This window comes from Lepidochelys kempii, chromosome 6 (assembly GCF_965140285.1).
Source record: "Lepidochelys kempii isolate rLepKem1 chromosome 6, rLepKem1.hap1, whole genome shotgun sequence".
Lineage (NCBI taxonomy): Eukaryota > Metazoa > Chordata > Testudines > Cheloniidae > Lepidochelys > Lepidochelys kempii.
This window is the reverse complement of record NC_136385.1, coordinates 89305086-89316057: the sequence shown is the minus strand read 5'-3', so window position 1 is coordinate 89316057 and position 10972 is coordinate 89305086. Positions and strand designations below refer to the sequence as shown.

Genomic DNA, 10972 nt, shown 5'->3' with positions numbered 1-10972 from the left:
CAAATAAAGTGACGCCCCGGGGGAGTTACAAGCGAGTGGAACTGCCTTGTTTGCAGGTGCATCTCCGGCTTTGTAGGTGCGAACGTCTTTGTGCGGCGGACAAATGGGGAGAGGAGGAGGAGGAGGTGGGCACTTCTGCGACGTAAGATCCACATCAGCTCAACTCCACTCACATCCCAGCCGGCACTTCCTCACTTTCTCAAGTGTCTCGCCCAACACCGCTCCCTGCCTCCTTTTTGGCTTATTATAGACCAGATCTCAACCCCCTTCCTCCCCCGCGCCCCGCGAGTTGGCTTCTTGCTAGACTGGGGCTGTGTCAAGCTCCCTTTCCTGCTGCCTGTCTCTTGCAAAAAGGCTGGATGGTTACACCGGGCAGGTTGGCTCCATGATGTTAGGTGCTGTAAAAATGGAAGGGCATGAAACTAGCGACTGGAGCAGCTACTACACCGACAATCAGGAGGTGAGTGAATCATAAGAGCTCCCTTGTTTGCTGCCCCTGAGCCGCTGTAGCGGGCTGGGGGGGGGGGCGTGGGGGGGAGGCTGGGTGTGCGTGTAACAATATGGGGAAGCGGTTTGCACTCTAGATCCTGCCAGTGCAAACGTGCCTTTTCCAACACTGAAGCCGGCCAAGCAATAAAGAAACCGCCACGCTTTCCAATAGCCCCATGATAATGGGGCTGCTGCTTGTGCTTGGAGTGAGTGGGGGTGCAGGGGGGAGTTAGCGAGCTCGTTTAAGAGGCGTCATTTGTACTTTTGCACAAACAAAAGCCCCCCGTAAACTCTTGGCTCGGTGCACAGGACTGTGCCCGAGCTCTGAGCGCCCTCAGCCCTGGACTCTCCAGATGGTGCAGTGTGAGGGCCACGAGTTGCAAAAACCCTCGAAAACACTAGCGCCTTCCGTCGCCGTGGACGAGCTTGACTTTTAAGGCCTTCTCGTCCCACAGTTTTCAACGGCCTCACCTGTTAATTCTGGTGGTTTACTGGGCAAAATAATCAGGCGTTTGTACTTTGCAACAAGATTTTTGAAACATGGGTGCGCTTCTGCCCGGAACCGGAGGGTGGCGCTGCTGAGAGTCGGATCAGGCTGGCACTGGGGAACCTGTCTCTTTCTCCATTCCCTTTGCATTTCCGTGTTGTTCTTATTTTTACAATTATGCTCAGAAGGAACAGAAAGAAAAGATCAAACATAAAGAAATGCACAATGATAGAGGGCAAATAAATCACCATTACGGAGTGACTTACCTCCCCTTGGAATATGGATTAAAACACAACAGCGATTGCTGTTTGCACATTTGTGGATGTGGCCGTGCAGCTTTCACACTGGCATGTTTGTGAAACACAACACAGTTAGCATTAGAGAATATCTAAAGTCATGCACAGATTAGTACATAAAAAGGAGACACTTCACAGCCGAATTGTAAATGTGTAGGGCTAAAATGCGGGATATATGCTAAATATTTACACACCCATTTTTGAGTGTATATGTGTTTAATGAAGGGGAAAATAAGAGTCATATTAAATACTTAGCTTTTCTGTATTTACTATTCACTACCATAAAGTCCTGGAAGCCTCCCTTTTACTATGTTAGAGACAATAGCTTATCCTTATTTGTTACTATAATAAACTCACTGTACATATTTTTATAAGGGAAACGCATTCCTGTTTTAAACTGTTCTGTGAAATAATTACCTCAATTTAAATTAAAACCAGGCTTTTAGAGAAAAAGGCAGGGTTGCTTATAATAAGTAGCTGCAAATACTACAGTACATCAACAAAATAATTAAACATAGCTTTTACTTGACAGAGTTGCATTTGTTCACTCTTAATTGTAAATGAACGAAAAAGGCCTTGACCCCATTTCTATTAAATTAGATTTAGTACCGGTTTATATACCTTTACTAATTTTGGTGATAGATTTTTATCATAGTTCTGAAATATGTCAAAGTCGTAATTATATTGCACATAAGAAGATTATAGAAAATCATAAGGAAACACAGTATAGAATTCAGAGTATTTATACTTTGGGAAGTGTTTTTTAATGTTAAATAATGTGACACATTAGATATAAAACAAATAACGGTGCATGCGTTGTCTTTCAGAAATGTATAAGTAAAATAATACGGTCTGAGCAGGAACTGCTGAATTTCTTGTAATAGTATATCATTAGTTTGTTTAACAAAAAATTCAAGTACATGGCAGCCATCTGTATGATGATTCTTTTGTAGCAAAACCTAGGCAATTTAATTCCGCCTTGTCTAAAATGTAATCTGACAATGCACAAGTTTGTTCATTTTTATTAGTTGTATTAGTTTTTATTAACTAATCAAAACATTAGTAATATGGAAACAGTCTAAGAGTAAAATCTATCCTGTTTTAGCCAATTGTTTTGCCATTATTTGTAAGTATGGCTTTGGTATGAAAAGGTGAGATTGTACTTTAGCGTAACTTTGTAACGTAACTGTGTACTGCATCAGCCGTTGGGGATACAAATACAGGCGCCTTTTCCAAATAAGCACTGAGTAAAAATATTTAGCCTTCTCATCCCACTACCTTGTGCACAAAACGGCTGCAAATAAAGATAGCATCGTTTCAGTATGACAGTAATAAAATATTAAAGGCAAAAAGGCATTCACGTTGGCTGGCCGTTTGTAAGACACGTCAGCTAATACACGTTTTTATATATTTTTGCTTTGTATATGTAAATAGGGTGGAGGTATAGGAGCAAATCTGTTTCAATGAAGCCTGAGTGTCTTGCCTTGCCCCGGACAGTCAGATCGCCTCCAGAATTGCCGTGGTAACTTTCCTGGAGTTCGGGGGCGTTATTGCTTTGTGTAAGGCAGGGAGACATTGCCCTGGCCTCTCGTGTAATGAACTCTTGCTGGGGAGGGCGGGGGGTCGCTTTCCTAAAGTGTCCCGCCTTCTCTTCTGCTAACCGCCGCTCTTAATCTTGTGTCCCTGCTGCAGGCCTATTCCTCTGTTCCCGTCAGCAACATGAACTCGGGACTGGGATCCATGAACACCATGAACACCTACATGACTATGAACACTATGACTACCAGTGGCAACATGACATCCAGTTCCTTTAACATGTCCTACGCTAACACAGGGCTGGGGGCAGGCCTGAGCCCGGGCACCATGGCCGGCATGTCTGGGGGCCCCACAGGCGCCATGAACAGCATGACTGCCGGGGTGACGGCCATGGGGACAGCGCTCACCCCGACCAGCATGAATGCCATGTCGGCTCAGCAAGCTTCAATGAACGGCCTGAGCCCTTATGCCAGCATGAACCCATGCATGAGTCCCATGGCGTACGCTCAGTCCAACCTCACCAGGACCAGAGACACCAAGACCTTTAAGCGAAGCTACCCCCATGCCAAACCCCCCTATTCCTACATCTCTCTGATTACAATGGCTATCCAGCAGGCTCCCAGCAAGATGCTGACGCTGAGCGAAATCTACCAGTGGATCATGGATCTGTTCCCCTACTACCGGCAGAACCAGCAGCGGTGGCAGAATTCCATCCGCCATTCCCTCTCCTTCAACGACTGCTTCGTCAAAGTGGCCCGGTCGCCCGACAAGCCCGGCAAAGGATCCTACTGGACCCTGCACCCCGACTCCGGCAACATGTTTGAAAACGGCTGCTACCTGCGCCGGCAGAAGCGCTTCAAGTGCGAAAAGCAAGCGAACGGCAAAGCCGGGCAGGAGGGCAGGAAAGACCACTCCGGCGCCTCCAATTCCAGCTCCAATTCCCCTTTACACAGAGGTCACAATAAACCTGCCCAGCTGGAAAGCGCAACAACCTCCGTCTCCAACCCCAACCCTCCCACCAGCCCCCCGTCTCTGGACCACAATGGATCGAGCACTGAGCTTAAGCCCTCGGCCTCCGCGGCGCCCTCCGCCATCAGCTCGGTCCCAGCCTTGGCGCCTGTCCCCCACCCGCCGCACTCCCTAGCCCACGAGTCCCAGCTCCACCTGAAAGGCGATCCCCATTATTCCTTCAACCACCCCTTTTCTATCAACAACCTCATGTCCTCCTCGGAACAGCAGCACAAGCTGGACTTTAAAGCCTACGAGCAGGCTCTGCAATATTCTTCTTACGGGGCGGGCATCCCAGGCGGGCTGCCCCTGAGCAGCGCCTCCATGGCCGGTAGGAGTGGTATTGAGCCCTCGGCACTGGAGCCGTCCTACTATCAAGGTGTGTATTCCAGACCCGTGCTAAACACGTCCTAGCTCTGCTCCCTCACCTCCCGCATGGCGAGGCTGATTCTCCCTGTCTCTAGCCCGGTAACAAAACTGTCACGTTTCCGCACGCTGCGTGCGAAAGGACTGTTACTTTATTATTGTGCTCCAACGCGTTGTGTATGTTATTATAAAACTGGCCCTCCGGCGAAGTTGAGCGAACCCCCATTGTACATACTCCCCGCCCCTCGCCTCTGCCCCTCCAAAGATCGCTGTCGCCTCTGCGGGGTGTTATTAACAAGAGAGAGAGAGAGAGAGAGAAAAAAAAGGTTGTTAAGCTTGTAAACTATTTGTTTGTGCTTTCCATCCCCACCCACTCCCCCCTTCTGTGCTCTAGAATCTCAAGCAAGTTTACAGGTATGTGGCAATACTTTTAACAATACGGAGATGAAGAAGCAAGCAAGCAGACATATAAGGTTCTTTTTTTAATTAAAAAACTTTGAAGGACAATACTGCTGTGAAGTAGCAAAACACTAATCTCTAAGCAACAAGAAAACCATTTACTTTCTCAGATTATCCTTTTGATACTTGCAAAACACTCGTCGGTTGGTAGCACAGGCATCAACACAGATGCTATGGGCCGGATCCTGCACTCTCACTGATGTCAAGGGGAGTTTTGGAGCGCAGAATTTGGGCCAGATATTTCCAAGCGTTACCTGTCTTGGGATTTAATATAAAGTTACAGAGGTCACAATCAGTTGGATTTTTTTTCCTCCCAGGCTGTTACTGAAGATTCTCATTCATCAGGAACTCTCTTCAACATGTGGATGACATGATTATTTCATTTGAGTCTCTTCACTGTGTACAAACTAGACCTATATATGTATAACAACGTTATTTTCCCCCCAGAAAATATTGAATATTAACCCAACGCAAAGAAAGAGGAGAGAGAGAGCTCTCTCTCCTTCTATCTGTTTCAGACTGACACATCCAGAATTTTTTATGGCCGTTTAATTATTGCCATTGTTAGCTTGTTTCATCCAGTGTTAATGCACTTTCCACAGTTTTACACGGTGTTAGCATAGACAGACGGGTTTTATTATTCCTGTTCGCTTTCTCAATGTTCTTAATTTATTGCATGGTTTATATTTTCTTTCTTTACAGCTGAAATTGCTTTAAATAACAGCAAGAAATTACACATGAATTTTTTAAAAAAATGTTAATTTTATAAATGTGATTGTAATTGAAAAATATTTTGATTTAAAATGATAACTGAGAATTTAAGCCGTGAAGTATGTTTTTGATCATTTGCAGTTAAGGACTTTAAATAAATCAAATGTTAACAATGAATGATTTCTGCTATTTTCTTTCGATTGCATATGTGTGAAGGATAGAATAGACTTACATAAAATATAAAAAAAAGAGGGTGGATATGAAGGCATGATAAAGACTTATTAAATGTTGAAGAACTCTTAACACTGTGAACCAGAATGGGGATGCTGGCGTTAATAAAGAAAGTGATATCTGCTTTATTCGATAGATAGATAGACCACACAAGCTCTCTCTATATAGTAAATATATTCATGCATAAACATCCAGCTCGAATTTAAAATTCACTCGCTATGGAAAAACTGCAGTTAGATGAAAGTATAATATCCTTTTTCTTTAGCGTTTTAAGACTACAGAAATTATCTTAACCGGTGCTGTGAATCTTTTGTCATTTTAGGGCGGGAAAGAAACTGAAAGTATGTCTCAGTGTGTGTACTGTTTACTAGGAAAGTAAAACTAACATTTTACACAATATTTAAAAGGTAAAAATCCACCGCAGAGTGTGCTTTTATTTTAAATGCCATTAGATGCTCCCTACTGTACATTTAATCTGTATTTATTGCAAATTATGCAGATGTTTCCGAGTCCAACTGTGGATAACTAATTTAACAAAATGTGCTTGTCCCTCTTACCGCTGTTCCTAAATATTAATTGGTTCTCGCTGATATTGTTATGTATGCCAGTGTGCATTCCTCTCTGTGCTGAAATGCAGCAGAACTATTTGCAGTATAGAATGCAACATAGCAGTGTGGTTTTGTAGAAACACATTTGGTACCTATTCTTCTAAAGACGCAGTTTCCAGGAGTTAAGCTGTTGGTCATTGTTACACTTGAAGAAAATCTCTTCAATGCAACTTCACACCAAAATGCTGCTCTAAATCACAAAAATCATTAATCTCCTCAGATCCTAGGCTCAGTTTCCAGTCCACCTACTTCTTTGTGGATTTTGCTCAGATTGACATCATCAACAACAACAACAGCTCTGGCAAACGCTGATCCCCAGCAAGCAGCACTTGTTTGTGAACAGCATCATCGCGAGGGGTATGAACTTGAACAGATTTTACTTTGATCAAGCTACTTCATACAAGAACCCGAGATAAAAGAACGGTGTGATTCTCTTAATTATCACATAATTGCCCCCTGACTGGTCGGGGAAAGTGGAGACAAACTAAATGGGGGGGAGAGAAACCACGGAAATCCCATAGCAAAACCCAATTCTTCAAACCCTGCGGCCCAGCCAGGAAGGAAAGGAAAATATATAAAAGGCAAGCAGCTCTGGGCTTTTAAAAAAATAGTTTGATCATTCACTGACTGAAGCCACTACTCTGACGGGGGTTTAAGGACACAGACACACAGAGTGAAATACATTCCACCTTTTGCTACATACTTATATTTGATCGAATATAGATTTAGAAAATGAGTTTTCCAAATGATATATCACGTATTCTGGAACACTGGGAAATGCAAATCTCGGCCTGGTCAGCAACATGAGCTGCTTAGCCGTGTATCTAGATGCCATTACTTTGCTGCCCCGACGCAAAAGACTGTCTATGCCGCCTGGAGCTGCAGGCTGCTCAGCACCACTGGAAGTCAGGCCAGATGAGCCCTAGTCTACCGCCCTACCTCACTCTGTCAGAGGGAGTTTTTACCCCAGCAATTACTACCCATTGTAAGTAGAATGTACCTAGTCCTCCATAGAACAGTGCTATAAGATAACACTCTACTTCAAAATGAAAACATGGATGCAGTGCTTTGGGGCTTTGAACAGAAAATATAAATTGAGCCACAGTGGTTAAATATTAGGATTCAGACCTTAGCTGTGGAATACAGCCAGGATGTAATTGACCTGGAAGAAATGTAAAATGATTAACCAGACCATTCTGGTTCAAAATGATCTATCCGGCTATCTAGGTATCTAGCTATAGTTAGTTCAGTCTATATTATAAATAATATATATTTCCAGGATATGCATTAAATATGATAAACGTTAGAATCTCTGTTTTCTATAATAAGAGCAACAGTGACTACGATGGGGGAAACCATATACATGGAGTAGAGGGGAAATTATTAATTGCCAGCATGGAAAAAAAGTATATTTTAACAAATATAGCGAATACAGCTTATGTGCTTAGTTCAAGACAGAGTCACCAAAAGGAAGGAAAGTCGTGTATTTTCTGCCCCATGCTCATCTATCAAGTTCTGTTGTTCCTGCTTCTTCTCCTCTTTACACCTCTCCTCAAGAAGCCTTCAGTAACAGCAGAAAAATAAGCTCGAGACAGGACTGCAAGGGAAGGAGTGCAATGCACCACTTTCATGCTTTTATTTTCAGCCAGTTCTATTGTTCTGCCACGATCAAATTCACTACACAGAGCATGATTTTACTACATTTCAACGCCTGGTGTCTTAGCCCTGTTGCCTTATAGGAAGCCAAGGAAATGGGTGAATTCAGGATTAGTCGCGCTGTGACTTTCGGACATTACTGTATTCCAGTTTATCTGGGAATTTCTGCCTTTTAAAAATGCAATTATCTTTAATCAACCACATGCTAGAAAGCTAAAACTATTGGCAACCGTCAGGTTCCTTTAACCTAATTAAATGCAAATAGGGAGTAATTCAGTATATTAGGGGACCTCTTAAACGGTCTAAGTGGATTTTAGATGGTTTGAAAGATCCAGATCTGGAAATGGATCGCGCTTTCCTTGAACGGGAATTTTTGAGTTCGCAGCGAATAGGGGCTGGGATTAGTGTCAGTAACTTTTTCATTTCATCATTTTAAAACGCTAGGTAACTCGTACCTCTGGCAAGTTTTATAAGCAATGAGAAGAAACACATGCCCAGATTGTCACAGGTCTAAAAGGAAATACGTTTTTTTTCCCATCCATAAAGCAATTTGGGCCCAATCCTGCTCCCACGGAAGACAACTGGAGCTGTACTAGTAACTGCAGCGAGATCAGGATCAAGCCCTAAATTTGCATCACTTTTTAAAACGGGGAAATCCTTATTTTTCTTTGAAGGGGAATGAAATCGTGACACTCAACGAATGGGCAGGAAGACAGACACATCGGTGTCAGGAAAGGAATAGAACAATATCCCTTCGGTATTGTTTGATCTATCAGGTTAATATTGGTATATGTAACAGCAGAACCATTGTAGGGTGGGTATCTATTGAAATAAATGAGTTAAAACCTCTATATGGAATCATGAGAGAAATAGAATTTTCTGTTATTTTTGCCTTACATGTTACTGTATCAATAAAGTATAAATATAGTCAAATCCTAGAAAACACATCTCACTTTAACATATGCCCATGCCAGGTTTTAAAATGACCGGGGGAGGGTTTTTTTTTTTTTTTTATTGGTCAATGATCAGTCAATACAAACCACTGGATCCTGAACTAAGTGAACCATCCCCGCTGTAACTATAACTAGCCTTTAAAATAATCAATTGAATGGGGGTTGATTTTGCAGCAATACTGTATGTAAAAACGCTTGGCTGCAGGAGCAGTGCACATAACTGTTCCTTTTTGCTATGAAACAATATTAGTTCTAGATTTTTTTTTAAAATACTCCATTTGGAAACCAGTTTCTTTAAAAAACACGCAAGAGAGGAAAGACTCTTGTTAAAACACACGTTTTAGTGCACGTTCGGCTGTTAATTTTGACTTAATGTTTAACCAAAATTACCCTCTTATATACCGAGAGCGGAATGTTTTCTGGGGATAATAGGATTCATATGCCTGCATTGCATGTAGTAACATATATATTTAATATGAATTTGTTTCCACCGGAAAAACACATGCAATGGAAATATAGACAAATAAACAAAGTAGCATTACATGACAATAGCGTATACAGACTGATTGGTGTGCGCAGTTAAGGCTAGATTTTCCATTCCTAAGGCAGATTGTGGTATAGAATGTTTGCTGCCGATCAATAACTTAAAAAATCAATTAACTTGGTGACTAAATTTACAGGTGATGCAGTAAGACAGGTAATTTCTCCTTAATCAAAGCACGGGAGTCTCCATTTCCCAGCAAATACAGTGTAATAACTAATTACTATAGACTGAACAATTGCCTATAATTTCCAAGGGCTAAAGGTCAATTTTCAGAAGGCAAAAGATTGAAAAACGAGTTAAAAAGGAAGGGTGATAAGGAAAAACACAGCCTTTGTTCCGGCTGGTTATTCCCCACTAATTATTCTACCCTTTGTGACAGAGTAACAGTTAAAGACAGATTAGTCCAAATAACCTCACATTTCATTCTCAATATAGTGCAACTTTCTGGCCCAAGACATTCCATGCTGTTTGTGTTTCTCCTCTTCGCCTCAAATAGAAACTCATTGAGATTTCACATCTTTGAACTTTGGACAGCTTAAACTATCAGCCCTCACCTTTGTTTTCAGTCTTTAGGATTTAAAACACATGCAGTCTCCTGACAAAATCCAGCTGGGTTTGAGGTAAAAATAATAATAAAATAATAATAATAATTAATAAAAATGGGAACCTTCAATCCCCTCATACTGCTCTCCCCTAAACTATGAAATGAAATTTAAATAATGTAAACAAAATTTTCTTATTATGGCACGACTGGGTCATTTTCACTTGTCAAATGGGCTTTGCAAAACTGAACAATTTAAGAGAAAGCTGGGTACAATTGTTGATCGTTGTACAATTATGTTTTAATTTGTCAAGAGAACGCGTTTCATCATTCTCAAACCTTTGCATTCCTCCAAAAGAGCTTCTCGCAGATGGAGAATTATTTTTTAAAAAGTGTCGTCCCGTCCCCCCACCCCGCCCCCCGCGGGCGGAATACATTTCAAATAGTTACTGGTCCCAAATCTCAGCCTTGTACTATGTACTCTCCGCTGGAGCCCTGAGAGCATGATGCGGTGCAGAGGATCGCTAGCGAGCTGGACACGCAAGAACGGCAGTATCTGGAGATCAGCTGCCTTGCGATGATGCATTGCAGCTCTCTTACGCCGCAGCAACCAGAATCCGAATAGAACACGCCGCGACTACAGCGCACTCCGACTGTATTCCAGGAACATGGGCAACTAGATTGAATGGCCAGAAACAAACCCTGCCCAATTCAGGCAAAACGCCTTTGCACTGAAGTAATGTGATTTATCATCAGGTGGGAAACGGATCAGTTAAAGGCGATTCCTCCCTTCCCCCCTCCCCATTTTTAATGCCACTAGCCCCATTTGATAGATTTGACGACCCTGAGAATCATTTGCGGCGAAAGAGCTGGCTTGTAAACTAGGCGCCAATAATACCCAGAGACCACCTGAGAACGTTTCCAGGTGACTTTAATTGAACTCATTTCTGCTTGCGGATTCTGTCCTGGATCAGCTACTTCATACCGATTCAATAAAGCAGAATTAGTCGTTATTTGAAATGAAATCACCCTCCGAAGCTGAAGGCAGGGGCATATAGGCTCCCCGTTCCCTTCGAGGCGTTATAAA

At 42.5% G+C, this 10972-nt stretch overlaps 1 protein-coding gene across 1 annotated transcript; it reads left to right on the top strand.

The window, feature by feature from the left end:
• Positions 1-385: 385 nt before the first annotated feature.
• FOXA1 (forkhead box A1) lies at positions 386-4511 on the top strand. Its single transcript, XM_073350693.2, has 2 exons — positions 386-460; positions 2965-4511. Exons 1-2 carry the CDS (start codon positions 386-388, stop codon positions 4228-4230), a joined length of 1341 nt encoding a protein of 446 aa, XP_073206794.1. The 3' UTR covers positions 4231-4511.
• The last annotated feature ends 6461 nt before the right edge of the window (positions 4512-10972 follow it).